Below are 18,408 nucleotides of genomic sequence, written 5' to 3'. Positions count from 1 at the left end.
ATGCTCCACTAACCTTGCAGTACCTAGACTGCAGCAGTTTGGCTATAAAGAAGACTCTAAAACAAAGATTTCAGTTGTTACCTTTTGTAAACACAGGTTCTCAAAATAAAAACATACACCTGTATGGAGCAGGCACTGACTGCAATAGCAGTTCTGTCTAGGTATAAATTTAGTGATTCAAAACCCAAGGCTCCAGTTTCCATGGATATAAACAGGATGACATTTCTCCTCAATTAATGAAAAATACAAATCATAATCAAAAGAAAGCACTATACAGGATTACTTCTTCAAAACATATTTTCAGCATATTTTGACTGGGTTTTGTGTCCTTTTGTTCCTGCATTTATTTTAGCAGCTTCTGTGCTAGCCAAGGAGTGCAGGGGCATGGCATTACAAGCTTCTTCAGAGGGTGAACCACCAACAAAAGTGCAAATAAATCCCATGCCAAAACAACACAGCATTCATTCATTCAGAGCAAGGTGATGTCAGCTACATAACAAATCTGAAAAAAACCACGCTTGAAAGCCAAGTGCAGTCTTCTGACTTGTTTGTTTTGGTCAAATTGCCTGCATTCTCTTCAAGGAGAGAAGGGAAAAAACGTCAATGTCCAAAAGCCACCACGTTAATACTTTTCTGAGTTCAGAAGCATTCACATGCCCCACCCAGTGTGTCTGTGAGCGGGAGGGAGAAGTGTGACCAACAGCAGGGAAACTCTAAGCAGTAAATACCAGGCTACCCCCTACTTGAGTTTCCTTGGCTCAGTGCTGTTCCAAGTCCCTTTTTTCCTGCAACATTTAGCAGAGTAACCTAAAGCAGCCTGATTTTAATGCCATAAATGTAAAATAATCAAGCACAGGAATTCAAGCTCATGATTCTCAGGGCTGGTTGAACTCTCACTTGTAAATCCTACAGATTAGTTAGACTTACTTCATTTGGAAAGAAAAAAAATAAACAAAAAATATTACATACAATCAGCCTGAGCTGGAAATGGGCTTCTCTCTGCCTCTTGCACAGACTGGGATCTCAGAGCAGCAGAAAGTAGATATGATGGCAGCAGGACTGGTGCATGGCAGAGCTCCACCAGGCTGGGGCAGCGCCTGAAGCACAGCAAGGATACTATGGCACAGGAAAGCTTTCCCCAAAGAGGCAGCTGGGAGAGCTTTCTGCACCTCGTCCACTTTCATCTTATTTCCTCAGGCTGCAAACTATTTGGCACTGGTTTGATATATATTCTTTCAGTTAAGCATGTGTATGGATAATACTGAGTTCAAAACAGAAAAGCAGAAAAAAAAATTAAAAGTCATAGGATCCTTAACAGACAAGTTAAACCTGCTTATCTGCAGAGAAATGAAAGTCTTTTTTTAGTAACAGCTGAATCCCATGAGAAAGCAGTTGTGCACCAGCAGACCACATACTGGTGTGACCAAGTGGCTTCCTGCAGGAGAGGAACTGTTTAACTCGAGATACTGAAAATACACAGGGGACTCAAATAGTAAAACCAACACTGAGCTTCCAAAGACATGTAATAAATGCGACTTTTAATAATCTCTTCTACCACCACTGGACAATGTGAAGTGTCCCTAGCTGCTCTCAAGTCTAGGGTACAAGCATTTGCCTTTGTGTTGAATGCATCTCAAGGCACAAATAAGCACACAAGCTCAGGACTGGCTTGGTAATCCCCAAGCAGCAATCCTCTGGCTTGTGGCACATGCCATGCCAGCAACTGGGCTACGGTATAACCACCAGCACCTTTGATTAGTCTAGGCTATGGGATAACCTACCTCCTCCTGCCATGCAGTGGAGAAAGCCAGATGACTTGGACAATTTTTAAGACCAGTACTTTTTATTCTCCAAGATACAAAGATTTAAGTTGAATTTCTTTTACATGCAAGAAAAACTCAGCTTCAGCTTCTGTTGTGGCCCTTATGAACTGTGCACTTTGCTGGTTTATCACTTCTTACAGTTCCTCAAACTTTTTAGACCTTCCAGTGACATGACAAGCTTCAAACAGTACAGCTACATAACAGACAAAGCTCCTTGCTTCCGAAAAGTTAATACTGGGTCACTGTGCAGATTTTACTGGAACTGCCCTTCTTCTGTGAAGTTATGACTGAGACTAATTGGCATAGGAAGGGCAAATGTTCTGATTCTTCCAGGTTAAGGCAGGCAAAAGAAAAAGATGTATTAACAGTCTTCCTGACTATCAAAATACAGCTCATGATCTATGTGATTATTCCTGTTTCTGTCCAATGCATTGGTTTGAGCCAATTAACAAGAAACTGTGACAGACTATTCCGGATGAAACTCTGAAAAGAAGAAAAGCAGTAACCATTCCTGATTCCTCATGTCTGACCGCAAGAGACAAGAGAGCATGACCCTGTCTGAACAAGTCAGGGTGAGGAAAAAGAGACTCCAGATCCAGGTCCTGCTCAAGGGACCCTACAAAGCAACCTATGCAGCCGCTGACCAGAACAGAACAGTGTTCAAGGCACATCAGGCTTGGACGACAGCACCACCCTCCCCTTCCCATTTTGCACAGCTCAAGGACACAAGTAACACAGACACAAGGTGTGCACTTACCCAGCACGCAGAAGAGACCACAGGCAGCTGAGCTGCAGAGCCAGATTCTCTGCTGCTTCAAATAATGGTAAATACTTACTGGAATTGAGTTAGGGCTTCAAGAACCACAAGAACTGCAGGTGGAAATGTCGCCCTTCAGCAAAGCTATCGCCGGCAAAATGCTAACCAGTGCTCCTTGGGCACGGCTGACAGGAATGAATGTTATAAACAGAGCTCTCAGAACCTTCCAGGAGCGGAAAACCCTGTCTTGCTCTGTTTCTCTGCAATGTTTACATAACTTAATACACTATCATTCATAGTATAATATGCCGTTATTCACAGGAGGACTTTTCCTCAACCTTTCACCTCCAAGAACTCTTTTAATACTGATCCAGACTCCCAAGCTTTAAATGCTGGACAACCCTACAACACTTACAACAAAAACAGGGATACTTGAGTTTAATTTGGATATTAGGGAATTCCTGGGGAGACCTACTTTTATTTCCCACTGTAAAGGTTTTTGAGAAAATGAGCTCGTTGCTGTGGAATTAATAATAAATCTATGCAGATTGATATTCCCAGGAGAAAGAGGGAAAGGGAAAAATATTAAAAACTGATGCTCCTGGCAAATGAAAAACTAATGGACCGTATTTTCCTGAAGGGATGGGAGGTGCTCTTATTTTATTTCACTTTGATGACTATGCAAGACCTGTTCTCAGGGAGCGCCATCTCCAGCTAAATGGAAACACCTTGAAAATTTCATAGAAAATGTGGAGGAGAGAGTAAGTCATCACATGCCAAATATGAAGAGTACTGAATGATCGCAGTGCTGTAGCAGAATGTGGCTCTGTTTAGATTTACTTGAAACCAAAAGAATTCTGCACGTACCAGAAGCTTCTGTATAAGTTTGGCAGGAACACCGGGGATTCAAACTGCAACCAAAGCCCCCATCAACAAGGAATATTGTTTTTTCACGTCTCATCTGCACTGGTATCAGAGGTTCAACAAGGCCAAGGGCTCCAGGGAGACCACCTCACTCTCTTCAACTACCAGAAAGGAGGCTGCAGCCAAGTCGTGCTTGGTCTCTTCTCCCAAGTAACAAGTGACAGGACAAGAGCAAACAGGCTCAAGTTACACCAGGAGAGGTTTAGATTGGATATTAGGAAATTTCTTCACTGAAAGGGTGGTCAGACATTGGAACAGACTGGTCAGGAAAGTGGTGGAATTACTTTCCCTGGAGGTATCTAAAAGACATGTAGATGTGGCACTTAGGGACACATTTAGGGACATGTTTAGCGATGGATTTGGTAGTGCTGGGTTAATCGTTGGACTCGATGGTCTTAAAGGTCTTTTCCAATCTTAATGATTCTATGATTCTTTCCAATGGAAACTATTTTACTTTCCAATCCCTCTTGAAGGTTTAAACAACTCCAAAGAAACAGCTGAAAAATTTCAGTTGGTGGCATCTTTGAAGCCACTCAAGATAACTTACATTATCTATAAATATTTACAAGTCAAACTCATACAATTACCTGCATTTTCAAAACCACATGGAAAGCTAGAAAATCAATTCTAAAGTTATTTAAAATCAAAGAGATCAAAACTGATTTGCATTACTTAATATTTATTGATACAAAGGAAAAAATAATTTGCAACAAGCTATGTATTTACTATTTACACAGAAGAAAGATCTTTAAGATCAATGAAACAACCTGTCCCTAAAACTGGAGTGTCAGATGAAAACCTTCAGTGTTCTTTAGAATTCCTTTGCATTAGATGATCTTCAATTTGCAGGTAAAGTTATGGGGAAGAGGTATCCAACAATGTATTTCTTGCTTTTGGTCTAAATTATAAAAAGAACAGAAATTCGTTCAAATTAACACAGTTAAAAATAGGTCTATCTGTGCCATAATATTGGGGAAATACCAGACAGTAAAGTGGAACAACAGCAAATTGTACTCACAGCAGCAAGGACATCAGAGCATTCACCTACTCCGGTGCCAAATCAATAAAAATATTAGTATAATTTCAATTATGCTCAGAAGAGCACATTAGCCTAATTTAATTTAACTAACAGTGGTCTCTGACAAATGTGTTCATCTGTGCAAAATTTGAAGCTGTCAAAATCACACCTGGTTGTGGCACTGACACTTGCTCTGCATGTATTTTCTTATGCTATTTCTAATTCAAAAAGCTGTATTCTGTGAAGGACTTAGAGGCCTCAGTATTTAGCGTGCATGTGAGTTTCATGTTATTTTTATAGAAATCTTGTGTGTATTTTAATTCATTTAAACTCAGGTTTACACAAACAGTCCCCAATCTCTGGTCCACAGCCCCAAAGGTCACGCACAACTGCTTACAGTAGGGAAAATATCCAAGAATTAAAACTGTTGCTGAGAGAATAACGTCTGATGCAACTCACCACACCAAGTCACAGTTGAGGACTGCTACTCCACATGTAGAGTTATATGGGAAAAGCAGCCACTTGATAGCCTGGACTGCACAAGATGCCAAATTTCAAGCTGGTTTAAAGCCCGCACAGAATGAAAACTGCTGTTAAGAATTTTAAGTGGAAATAACACTATCAAAATACATTTTTGTAAAATGTTACGTGCAGAAGATTGTTAGCTAATTCGCCCAAACTGAGCAGTGGACTTCTCATCAAACCCAGGTATGTGTCTGCCTTAGAGGGACTCCTCAGGGTAAAGACCAGAAAGGGGAAGTCAAAGCTGACAGCTGCAGCACAACTCAGCATGCACCTTTTGTCCTTTACTGTGGAGAAATGGATAGCAGTGGCCATTCACCAGCAGCCAAGCGCTCTGGCACACCCTACACACCCCGCACGGATGGCCTGCTGTGCAACATGGAAAAGGCTGCTTTCCAGTTGAGGTGTAAAGCATCAGGGTCTTCCCAACACAAGCATGAACTACACTTCTAGAAGAGCAGCTTCCACAGCATGGGAGTCTCCGACTTCACAGGATGGCTGAGATTGGAGAGAAGCTCTGGAAGGCATTTGGTCCAACACTTTGCTCAAGCAGGACCACCTGTATCCAGCACTGGATACAGGTAAGCTCTCTTTCGCCACATACGAGCTTCTGTCTCCTGATCTCTTCTGTACCTCTTGACCTCTCCACAGCTAACCACAACAATGAGGATGCCAAGTGTGTACACAAATACTCTAACATGCTTTAGAAATACACACTCCCACCCATGGCACCGGGTAAGACAGAACAGAGATAAAAGGTTCTGAACTATGTAGACAGAGCAGTTCCACATGGAAGGATATATCAAATGAGCTTGGCAGGTCTCAGCTCCATCTCCAAGAGAAGTGTATGAAGCTGATCCTGAGGGGCCACCCAAGCTTTACAGCTCATTCAGTCTAGACTCCCTCTTAGACACCGCAGAAACATCAAAGCCCAGGAAGATTACTTTGTCCTGGCATTTACCAGAATAGTCAAGCAGCAACAGGGTGTGAGAGGGCACTTACATCCACACCCACATCTGCAGCAGTGGGCATGTGCTGCCATGCTAGACCTCTGTGCCAAAACCAGCTGGTGCCAAACTGCATTCCCACTGGCAAGAGGAATGAAGATGTAAGAGCAGGTGAATGCCTGGACTAGCCTGCCAGTACAAAATCAGGGTATGGCATGGTGCCTAAGTGATGGCAGAGCCATGGCAAGATTGTGCCAAGGCAAAGGAAGTCACCAGCATGCTGAAATTAGTGCTACAAGAGGAGCAAGAAGCACAGTGTTACGAGGCTCTGGGATAAGTCTGGCCACGGGGAGCAGTGCTGGGATGGATTCTTTCAGCACTACAGAGTCAGCCTCAACAGATGGATGAGGTTCAAGGGCAACCACGCAGGCCTGAAGCAGTCTCAGTTCTGTTTCTGCAGCCAGGAAAACAGCAGATGATGACAAAAGCAAACACCTTGCCAGTGACATCCTAAAATGACCTTCTTGGGATTAAAACTACACAAAAGCCTTACAAAGAATGGAGGCCAAAGAAAGCTTTGCATCACTTCTCTGAGAGTGAAATTGGGAGCTTTGCCAGGGCCTGTACAAAACTTGTAGGAGAGGCAGCAAAGGAACCTTCAGGTACAAGAACACCTCTGAAATAATTCAAATACCTGGAACTGAGTTAAAAAATTTATTCAATCCCTGCAAGCAGCAAAAAGACAAAAAAGAAACCTTTGGTAAGGGAAATGCATCCAAACAGGGCAAGAAATTAGTTTAGGCAGCAAGACAAAAAATGAAGGAGCAGATTGAAACTTGATACAGCAGCTGAGCTGAAACAGTGGCAGGTGAATGCCTCATTCCACAGCCTGTTCCAAAGAAAAGGAAGAAGAAAAAAGGAGACAAAAATACACCTTGGGCAGATACTTCAAGTACACAACTGCCAACTTTTATAGAAGGATACAGTGCATCACAGTGGCAGCATGTAAACATGGAATTTCATGAAGAAAAGGAAATTACTATCAACATTTTTATTAATATTTGAGGATATAACCCTTCATTGTAATTTCTGAAATAATTCAAGTTCCAGATAAGTGCCCAAAAAAAAAAGGGTGGACATTTAAGCAAATTTTTAGCCCATGCTAAGTCAAATTAATTAAGAGAGGTGTTGTACTACATTAGCATCACAGTTCAATGGAAATGATCAAGGAGGGACACAGGAGGTCTGGGGCATGCACCTCATTTGCAGCCCTCAGCATCTCACCACAGATTAGCTTAGCAAGCTTAAGCAGTCCTTCAGAAGAGAATCTAAATTATTTTCAGTAACAACCGTTCTCCTGTTACAGGTCCCTCCTCCTTTTTTCCATCAAAAACTACAAGTATGTCATGCAGCACTGGGTGCAGGACTGTGGTGGGTTGACCCTGGCTGGATGCCAGGTGCCCACCAAAGCTGCTCAGACGGATGGGGGGGGAGAAAACATAACAAAAGGCTCCTGGGTTGAGATGAGGACAGGGAGAGATCACTCACTCAATTACAGTCACAGAATACAGGGGGATCTCAAGCTCCAGCGTCGGGAGCACCTCCTCCCTCTCCTTCTGCACTGACCTGGGTGTCTGCAGGGCTGTTTCTCTCACATATTCTCACTCCTCTCTTCTCTGCCCATAATTACTTCTGCACAGTAGCTTTTTTGCCTTCTTAAATGATATCACAGAGGCGCTACCACCCTCTCTGACTGCCTTGGCCAGTGACAGGTCCACACTGGGGACAGTCAGACATGAGGGAAGCTTCTGGCAGTTTCTCACAGAAGCCCCCCCAGTAGCACCCCCCCGCCTCCAAACTACCTGACCATGCAAACTCAATACAAGGGATGTAAGCAACAGAACCATTTCATGACAAAGTAATGATTTCTGTGAACTTCAGTGGAGTGAGCAAACAAACAAAATGAAGGTATTCTAAATTCTGATAATGTAATTTTTTTGAAAATTATGTTTGAAAAGTTAACCAAGATGTTAACGTGGACTCAGTATGCCACAAAATGAAAAGGCAAATAAAGAAAACATTTGAAGTAAGTTTATCTTTAAAACACAGCGGGGGTTTTTCACTACCTAAAATACTGTTCAAGTATGGGAGCTGTGTTCTAATTTGTTCCTGCAGTGACCTCTCTACTTTACCTCTGAATTACTTTAAGAGTGCACAGTAAAGCTTAGTTGCTCATCAGGCAAATGTCTGCTTCTACTAATAAGAAAAATCAGCCATAATAAAAGGCAGACAGCATTTGCTGGATGCAAAAATTTCTCTGCAATTATCACTTAATTGTCCTTCATGGGCCAGTACTGGGAGTCTCATACTTTTCCCTTAAGGTTGCTCCCTTCTTCAGCACTTTTCTTAACTGTCTACTTAATTAGTCTTCCTTCCTGGGCTTAATTGTAAATTTGTTTTGATTAATTAGCCTCTGAGCTGACTTGGCACTAACTGAAATATAGGAGAACTACTCAGTTTCTTCAGTGTTTAGGCTACTGTATCCTAGGGGAGCTCCCTCTTCGTCAGCAATAAAATTACAAGTTCAGATTGTGTTTGAAAAAAACTTTTTCATAATTAACTTTCATTTCTTGGAATTACTCCCACTGTACTACAACACAAAAATGTTGCTAATGTAAAGAAAGGATAAACTTCAGTAAGTTCAGGCCTCTTTTTCAGTGGATTATACATCATGTTCATTAGCTGAATGCTGTCATTTTAGAGAATATGACAATGATTTTAAACCACACTAATCATATCACTATTGGAATCCCAATCCGAGAGCGTAGGTTACCAGTACAGACAGCTGTGTCCTCATGGCACCAACACCAGAAACCGTTACCCATACCCATCTCTTTCCAAAGTTATTGAGTTTCATTGAAAACCCTTTGCATAACCTAGTCTGCAAGACCTTTGGACACTAATACAGCTCTTCATTATGTTTACACCTCTGATATCACTCCTTTCCTCTCCCTCTTTATGGCATGTTGATTCCAGTAGATACCCACACAGCGTTATCATGCATCTGCCATCTTGATCAATTCTCATTTCAGTTACTGTTACTGAAAACTCAGGAAAAGGCAACTTTAAACACCAGGACAATGAAAAAATTTAATAAGATAAATGAAATAATGTGTGCTAACAGCTATTGCGCCCACTTAGCAAACTTCCTGAATACTAGTCAAGAGTACTGGAACTCTTCAGTTTTCAAATTTAAAAGTCCTTAGCTATCAAGGTGCAAAGAGAAAAGTCTTATTCTGGACATTAATATTTTTTCCTGTGAATACTTTCAGATTTGTATCTCAACTGAACAGTCAGACTGACAAAGTAAACACTTTGCTTCTTCCAGCTCCTTGTTTCAATCATTGTTCCTTTTGTGCTCCGTACAAGAGACGACTGCAGAAGAAGTGCAAAGTACATGTGGGTTTTACAACCTTTGTGTGCACCTTGGGCACGGAAGTTTAACTGAAGCAGATCAGAACAGGAGCTTTGTGGGTGGGCTTAAGGACGCAGGGCAGCTCTGGAGGTACATCTTTTAATGTATTCCTTCCCTAAGAATCTGCAGCTGACTGTTTTGACTGATGATCAACCACTGCTTTCATTGTAGAATTGACCCATAGGAATCACTTTGGTTATCAAATCCTAAATGAAGCTTGTCCATGCAATCTGAGAAAAGTTTGGCTTTGAGATCTCTTCTGACTGCATTTGTGAACATCCATGAAGTGACACGATATTCTGTAAAGGAAATGTACCAGCTTGGAAAGATTAAGATATTCAATTACAACAGCTGTCAATACCATTAAAGAGGCATGGTCCATGCTTTTCAGTTAGATGTATTAGCTGCGATCAATCACCACTTAAAGTAAATCCTGTATTACAAAAGACATCATGCAGAGTCTATACATCAGTAAAAATGTCAGAAATATTCCTTTGTGCTGAAATGCCTTTTCAGCTGTTATGAAATGAGGAAATAGCTCTTTAGGTTTATTGTATTCTCCAAATGTTAATTTAAATTTAGCTGTGCACTTGAAAAACAGAAGAAGCTGTATATGTGCCTCAACAGTTTGTTTTATTGGTCCTGTTTATTTTTTTCTGTAATTACTCAGCTCACAATCTCCTATTTTATGTTTACAGAGTTGTACAAATATGGATGTGTATACATATCTGACAGTTCTGCAATCATTCTTCTGCTGCTTTAAGATGCAAAAGGTTTGTTTAGTAAAACAGGAACAGCTTTCTAACCAAAGAAAATTACAAAAAGATAGATCTGCAAAAGAACCTACTAACCTGTAATTTTTTCAAAGAGAGTCAAAGCCTTCAAAACTCTGATGTTTTATTGTGGTGGGACTTCTCAGTTAAGCATCTTAAAACAAGTCTCTGGATGTTACCACAGTACCTACTACAGAACACATGTACCTACTAACATGAAGCTGAAATATGTGACTTGGCTTTTGTTTCCAGCTCTCTCAATTACTGTTGACAGAAAGTAATGAATTAATATACTAAAACAGGGATATCCTCCAGGAACAGTATGTATACCTCACAGTCAGCGGAAAAGGCCATGTCTCTTACACAACAATGCTCCCAACTTCATTCCACCGCAGGTAACACTGGCTAACCAATGTCAGCCTAGCTCAACAAAAACTTGGCTAAACCACAGTAGCCAGTGGAAGTGAGATTACTCAGCAGAGTAGAAAATATGCATGTAAAAAGAAACACACATAAGCCAGAAGAAGAATGCAAACTTCTCACATTTTGTAAAAGGCTTTTTTATTTGCAATATCCAATTTGGCCTGATGTACACAAAAATGGAGCCAAAACAAGACCAGGCAGAGGTGAAACATCAGCTGCTGCTTCTGACTAGCAACTGATTACTGACTGACACGCTGCAGAGCTCAGCAGCCATAGAAGTCCTGGAACTCTGAAGATCCTCTTGCAACTCCCCACGCTATATTCAGGTTAATGACACAGAAGCAAATTTCATACAAGTGTCCAGTTGAAGAAAAAAAATTAAAATGTAATCCAGGCCAACAGCAAACAACCTAGCTCAACTCAACAACTCCTGCAGTGCATTAATGATTTAAAAAACAATTTTGAGAAAGTGGCTGCAACTAGTACACCATCCATACTAACAGAATGAACCTAGCAACATTTAGTACCAAGTCCTACTGTTACACCTCCTTGCAACAGAATTCAACTGAATTTATCTCCACCTGTAACACACTTCTTCCTCCCTTTCAAAAACCAGACCCTGATGGAACACAGAGGCCAGCAAAGGACAAACAACTGTGCTTGAAGCCCCATCTACTGACAAACAGTAGAAGTGTTGCTAAGCTACACTGATATTCCAGAGAACATCCCTTGGCACAACTGGTATTGCTTCTTAAAAAAGAAGTAAAACACAAACATTTTGAGATGTGATCCAACTACAAAATGTTCTCTTCGAATCACACAGGACATCTCTCCAAGAAACCAACTAGCCAGAAAGCAACAAATCCATACAGACTAAAAAGCGATATACTTTACCAAATCCACCCTATTCTGTTGACACTCCTAGACTTAGAATTAGGAAAATACAAACAGGCATGCTGACCTCAAACCTGCATTTGAACACCTGCACTTTCCAGCCTGTGTCAGGAAAAGGTCTGCACGTTACTTCTGCCTAAGGAAGCATCCTGAAGGACATATTTCTCACCACTTACTCTTGACCCAAAAGAAAATCAACTCAAAACCTTGCTGCAGAGTGCCTGTACAGTGCAGTGGGGGAAGACACATCACTGCCTGATATGAGAAGGGTAACGTATCACTTCTCATTTGAGTCCACGAAATGAAAACACATCACTGGCAAGCAACAGTCTGCTGAGTTCTGTCACAACATCATCCATGCTTTCCTTTAGGGCCATGAGCTCCCTAGTCCATATACGTTCACTAACCCTTAACAAAGTATCCATCCTTCTGCTACTCAATCTGCAGACAGGTAACACTGAAGAAAACTCGCAGAGTATTTTCATTCTAAATTCCCTGGCCTTTAACACAACTGCAAAGTTTTCTTGTTCTGACTTTCAACTGGAACCGATGAGCTGCTGGGATCAGAGACCATCGCATCCATGGCCTGACTACGGGGACACGTGCTTGGGTTAGAAGCAGAGACTTGAGTTTAATGCTGGCCCTCTACTCATTTTCCAAGCGGCAAAGTTACAGACCTCTGCAGGCCTGAGGAGTTGAAAGATTTAAAAACTAAACATTTTAGTGGGTGGGATTCCTTAAAGCAGTGGAGACAGCATATGTGCCCATCTGGTAGCTGGTATGGCTCCAACACAGAAAGGACAGTATTTGAATCTTTCTGATCTCGAAGAGACCATTTCAAGTGCAAAATTCAGAAAAGCTGTCAACATCAAACTCATATTTAGTAACTAAATGACTTTTTTTTTTTATTTTAACTCAAACTGCTTACAAAAGTTGAAGCTGAGAAAAAAGTTCCTTCTGTGTAGTCTGAACTCTGATACAAATAGTTCATATCAAGACAGAGGCAGAACTAAATGGCAAAAGGCATGTTCCTATTTCATTTTCCAGTTACATGTGACCCAGCCATGAATGCAAAGATGTCACATAACCCCTACCAAGTATTTCCACTGTCAGTATGCACTAGTTATAGGAACTACTACTTGAAAGAGAATGACAAAAAGTATTATCTCAGACTCCTCCCCAGTCTAAAGGATCTTTCACAGAAGCATGGCAGTCTTGGTGTCCAAGCCCTTTCACAGACACACAAAGTTAGCTGGCAGCTGAAAGCCAATTCATTTTTCCTACTTTAATGTATACTCTAGATTTAGCATAAAGATCATGGCCAAAATCGTTTATGAGGTCAATACTCAATCCTCAAATCCTTAAAGTTCTCTATTCCAATTCAATTTTCCTTATCTCCTTCTCTTTGAGGATAGCAGTGACCAGAGAGAGAAAGCACCCCATCAGAATAGCTGTAGTTTATCTTCAGTCAGAAGGAACCTTGAAGAGCTTGGGAGACAAATGCTATGTATACCATCTGCTGTCTAGACTTGGCTTCTGGAGTATACAGTATAATTACAGCTTTCCCAAAGGTCCTTATTACTACCCCGAACACAGCAAGGAAATCAAAAGGAGCTATTAAAGTAATACATTTGGCAATGACCTATCACTGTTACACAAAATAAAGCTATCAACAATGTTCAGAGCTAATCAGGCCACAGCTTCCACACAAAAGACACAACTGATAAGCTCCTACTTGAAAGCTCCTGCTTTACTATTGGAACCAGAGGCACTAATCATACAGCTGCCAGACAAGGAACAAATGCCTGTCATTAGCATATTTAGAAGGCGGCTGGACCCCAGCACACAAACATTTCAGCAGCCCATCTCCCAGACAACAATTACTGGAATGCAAACAGCAGGTTCATCATTTAAATAGAGATTATTCTAAGCAGTATGTACCAGGCAGTTGCTAAGACTATCTATCAGATGTTAGCTGAAGATGTCAACATTTTTTCAAGTGCTAAGCATCTTTAGGGAGATTAAGCATATTGATACAATTTGGAACAATAAATATACCCACACATTTTATACTTGTATCTTTCTGTCACTGGATGGCACAAGAACAGTAATTGATGCAAAGTGAGGCCCTTCAGTATCTCATTTTAGTTTGAAAGCAAACTACTGAGGTTCTTTTGGTTTTGTTCCCAACTCTTATGTTGACTTCACCTGCTCTGTTTTAATCTGTAATGTTAAGGTGGGCACACTCAAACATTTTTTGTATGTAAAAAGAACTCCAGAACATACAAAAGCTTGACAAGTGTTTCAGCAAACTTCTCTGCAGAAGGTTCTTCACCTGACTTTGAGTTGTGTGAAGAGAAGAATACTTTCTTCGTTCAGAAGATTACGTATGTTATATCCATTTCCTACAAATAAAAAGAGTAAGTTTTCTTTAGGAGTCACTAGCAATTTTTCAAGTTCTGTCCTATCTTCAGCCAAGTGTATTTTTATTTCATATATTTTAGCAGAAGAAAAATTAGCTCCTAATCTAGGATGCCACTCTTACAGACAGGTCATTGCATTTCAAAAAGATGACAAGGAATACAGCTAGTGTCACCTATTTTAACCTGTGGTAAGAATAAAGTGCATTTTTGCTTAGAAAATTTTTACTGAAAAGAATGTAACAGGCCTGAGCTCTCAGCTCTCAAAACCCACAATAAAACTTTAAGGTGACTGAGTTTAATTTATTCCTATAGAAACGATCAATAAAATCTGCATAATAAGCTATCAATAAAATGAAAACTTACCTGCAGATCTTCACTTGAGATTTGCTCATTAACATGACCACAAAATAGAATCATCTAATAGGCTTTGTGAATGAGCAACATCCTAACATTCATATAGAGTCATACAATGACTTACAGAGATCACCTGCCACAAACACTGCATTGCCCATCCAGCCATACTAAGACCAGCCAGGAAGAAGTAGGGAGGAATGGGAGATGAACTATATACCCTTATGGTCCTATGAAACTTCCAGCATTTTATATAATCCAATATCCCAAAAAGCAAAAAATTGCCTCTGCAGATGCCCTAAACTTTTAAGAATAAACACCAAAAAAAAAAAAGCTTTAAAGCATCAAGCATTAATTGAACAATGATTGCTCAACCAGGACATCGTGCTGAAAAGTTAACAGAGAAAAAGGGCTAACTTGTCATTTTCTAAAACAGCCTCTTCAAAAGAAAGTTATACAAAAGCTTTCTACAGCTTCATGAACAGCTCGCTTTACAAGTACTACAAAATCTTCTGATTAGTATCTTAAACCACTGATGGACAGCTTCCCATATGGAATTCATGTTACTTTTACATTAGAAGGACAAAAATCAGGTCTTTAAATGCTCAACAACTCATACAAAGTTACAACCCATTCAACAAGACATTCTGCACCTTCCATATATCAAGCACAAAGCACAAAATATGGAGAACTGACCCAAATGGATTTTCATAATTTTACATAGAAGAAAACAGCAAGCAGATGATGACCAAAACAATTATATTAGCTACCACTATATTAAGCTGTCTGTGATGTTTCCCCAACATTAGAGCTAGTGAGAGAACCAGAATACCAAGAGAAATTTACTCTTAGAACTTGGTAGTGTCATCAAAACTCTGAGGCCAACTCACACGAACAAGCAGTATGTGAGTCACTGCATTCAACAATTAGACTATCAACCCATGTCCAGTGTTGTGTCACATTCCATCTCCATAACCCTATACCTTCCCACTCTCTATTCCATCTCTCTTTCAGTCATTAAGTTTGGTTTTGATTCCTAGCACGCTAATTCAGTCTCAACCATCTCCAAGAAATTGGTTTTAGACACATGTACTCACCTGGAGGAACATAGAAGGAGTCTCCTGCAGTCAGATAATATGATGTCTTATGTAATGTAACAATAATTTTGCCACGGATAATATGGAAAGCCTTAATGAAAGCCAAAGGATTCTAAGATTAGCAATGTTTCCTTTGCAAACATTTAAGAAAGTTATCCCAGAAAACATTTGCACACATGTTGTAACAAAGATAAAAAACAAAATAAGCTGGCAGAACCGCAATCCCTGTTTTCCCCCACACTGCTGAAAAATAAGATGCACAACTCAAAAGGGGGATGGGGTCATCTTATTTATTTGATACTTCTGTCTTGCCTGCAAGATCTAGACAGTAAGTGCACATAGACATAAAGATTTAGTATGACACAGAGGGCAATGTGCATGCAAAGTACCTCTGGCAAATGATTCATTAACGTTTATGCGCATTAAGGGAGGGAAAACCCCTGAAAAACCCATCAGCTTCATATGTTACTTCCAACCACACTAAGATCTCCTGTTTACACAGTCAGTTTTATAAAAATAAGAAAAAAGTACACTTACTATTGTATCCATGTGGACAAACTGGTGTCCCTTTTCCTTAAGTGGTTTCAAAATCAATTTACCAGTTGCAAAAACAGATGTATTCAGATTTTTGTATATTTCTACCGCTTCGTCTTTGAAGGAGCAAGCGTGACTGCTTTCAGTGTTAACACATTCTACAAAAAAGTCCAGGGGATTAGCATTAATGCTATCATATAATTAGTCTTGTTATTTGCTCAATGCATTACATACTGTTTCAGTGCAACACCTTCAAAAGCTATATTCAATATTTAGCTGAAAAATCAAGACACTTTTTGTTTTCCTCAGAACTTTCTCCAGAAGAGCAATGAATATTTCAATAGTTTACCTTTTTATGCCCAATGTGGCATGAACAATTTTTTTTCTTATCAGTCTAAACACAGCTTATATAATTCACAAAGTCCCTTGGCCACATCCTTCAACTCACCTAGAACTACCTCCTCATTTGTTTCTGGGTCCAGTACAATGGTTGGCTTAGAAGTATCAGCTAGGTTGTGATCCAAACTTGCAGGTATCTCTCTTCTATCTGAGGAAACAAAGAAACCAAAACAAAATCAGAGAAATTATCACTATGCATTTTAAAAACTTATTAACTACAACTTTTCCACAATTCTAATGTCACATGTTAAGTACTTAAACTTGTTTTAATAAGTGAACTAAACAGACTGAATACACTTCATTTAAATAAAAGGAAACCATCCGTAACAATTCCTTGAAAATGTAATTTTCATTGAAATCATTTCTGTGTGTAATAGATGAAGGCTCTCTAAACCCTAAGAAATTTCCCAGGGGAATGCCAACTATTTATCCTGTGCTATTAACAACAGTATTTATTCAGAAGTATCTGTATTTTCAGAGAAGTGCTTTTCTACCAACAGATGCTGAGAGGATATAAAATACAGGATGAAGACTAAGTTTTTTTGCTTTTACCTATTGCTGATAAAGGAGATTTAAGAGATAAAGCATTCTAAAGACTAAGTACATGTCCAATTTTCCTTTTCTCAAGAAATATCATTACAGGAATCTCACTGTATGTTGTAAATCTGAGAACTATTTCTATAATAAAAAGGATATAATAAAAAGGATTTTTCCAGAGCAGGAAATATCCTAAGAATCAATGACAACTCTACGCTTTTCAAACAGAAAATAGATGCTAGAAAATGTTCACAACAGAATATCCCAAAGCTCTCTTGCAGAATTCTCATAAGCAAACAATTTTAGCTCTACAGTGCACAGGAAATTTCTTTAAATGCAACCAGAAGTAGCATGTTAAAGGCAAGCTGTTGCACTTTGTAGGCACTCATGGTTGCTTAAATACCCTTACACCAAGACAGTCAGAGGTAGGAAGAAAGTTGCTGTGTTTGAACAGCTCTGTTCCAATATGACCATCTCTGTATAAAGAGAAGCAGCATCGGGTGTAACTCTATAGCTATAACAACAGAATTTTTACTGTATCAATAAGATTTGAGAATTCGTGCCAGAAATTTTACTCAGCTGACAGTCCCTATATGCATCACTAAAACTGAAGGATGTGAGCAAAGGATCTCTGAGGATGGATGTCTGTTAGAGAGGAAATCGATCACTTCTGGAAGACAGTTCAAATGCACCCAAAGCAACCAATAGCTCTTGTAAGATACAACATAAACAGTCACTACCAGCTCAGGTTCACATGCGCTGCAAATTATTTATATTACAACGTAAACTGTACTTGGTTGATCTAGACCAGGATTCTGTCTCCCATCAGTGGCCAAAAGCAGGTACTCCTTCCATCCCCAAAAATGCCATAACAGAGCAATGGCACTTCCATGGAATAGTTCCCACCTCTAACCTGGAGCTCATACATATTTAGAGCTGTTAACAGTTAAGTCTCCCGTTAGTGTATCTAGATCTCATCTTGAATCTACACAAATATTTTTGTCCACAATATTATGGGGCAAGAAGCACACAGTGAGAATGGCCACCTTATTCTGCTAAAGAATTTCAGCTCTCCATATCTTTCTGCCACACCTTCTAGTTCTTGTGTTTAAAAACAAACATATAAAAAAAAAGCCAATAAAACAATTTATTCCTATTTCCCTTCTCCACACCACTTGTGATTTTATAGGTCTTTCTCAGGTCGCCACAGAACTCCCCTGAGGGCTGAGAAGTCTTCACTACATAGTTGCTTCTGCACAGAAGTCCTTTCATGTTTTTGATGAGCTTTCCCTGAACCTTCTCTAGTCCTACCACTTTCTTCTTGAGTTCAGGGATAAAATTCACATGAAACACTCTAGAAAATCAGATATTTTTACCAACAATGATCATTTTCTTCCTTATTTCTCTGATTATTATTTCAGCCCTGATTTGTTTTAGAACTGTGTTAGGACCATATGGCATTATCCATTCTTGTTAGCATTTGTTTTATTAGTTCTATAACTTCACTGAGA

The 18,408-nt window shown here is 39.8% G+C and overlaps 1 protein-coding gene across 3 annotated transcripts in view; it reads right to left on the bottom strand.

Annotated features, from left to right (window-relative positions):
• Nucleotides 1-4,163: 4,163 nt before the first annotated feature.
• Nucleotides 4,164-18,408, bottom strand: part of CENPC (centromere protein C) — a 28,235-nt gene continuing 13,990 nt past the window's right edge. Inside the window, exons 15-19 of one of the 3 annotated variants that reach the window (XM_039379899.1) lie at nucleotides 16,410-16,508; nucleotides 15,965-16,119; nucleotides 15,428-15,518; nucleotides 13,843-13,961; nucleotides 4,164-4,402 (exon numbers count right to left, since the gene is read on the bottom strand). In XM_039379899.1, the coding sequence (XP_039235833.1) occupies nucleotides 13,888-13,961; nucleotides 15,428-15,518; nucleotides 15,965-16,119; nucleotides 16,410-16,508 (419 nt within the window). In that variant the 3' untranslated portion in view covers nucleotides 4,164-4,402; nucleotides 13,843-13,887. Of the gene's footprint in view, nucleotides 4,403-7,885; nucleotides 9,766-10,080; nucleotides 13,962-15,427; nucleotides 15,519-15,964; nucleotides 16,120-16,409; nucleotides 16,509-18,408 lie in introns of those variants that run through there. The other 2 variants (XM_039379898.1, XM_039379897.1) reach the window with 2 other exon arrangements.

The sequence above is a fragment of the Pipra filicauda genome, unplaced genomic scaffold (assembly GCF_003945595.2).
Source record: "Pipra filicauda isolate LSUMZ 115617 unplaced genomic scaffold, ASM394559v2 scaffold17_size4572894_pilon, whole genome shotgun sequence".
In the NCBI taxonomy this organism is placed as follows: domain Eukaryota; kingdom Metazoa; phylum Chordata; class Aves; order Passeriformes; family Pipridae; genus Pipra; species Pipra filicauda.
The sequence above is the reverse complement of the archived record's forward strand: the minus strand, read 5'-3'. Positions and strand labels throughout refer to the sequence as shown.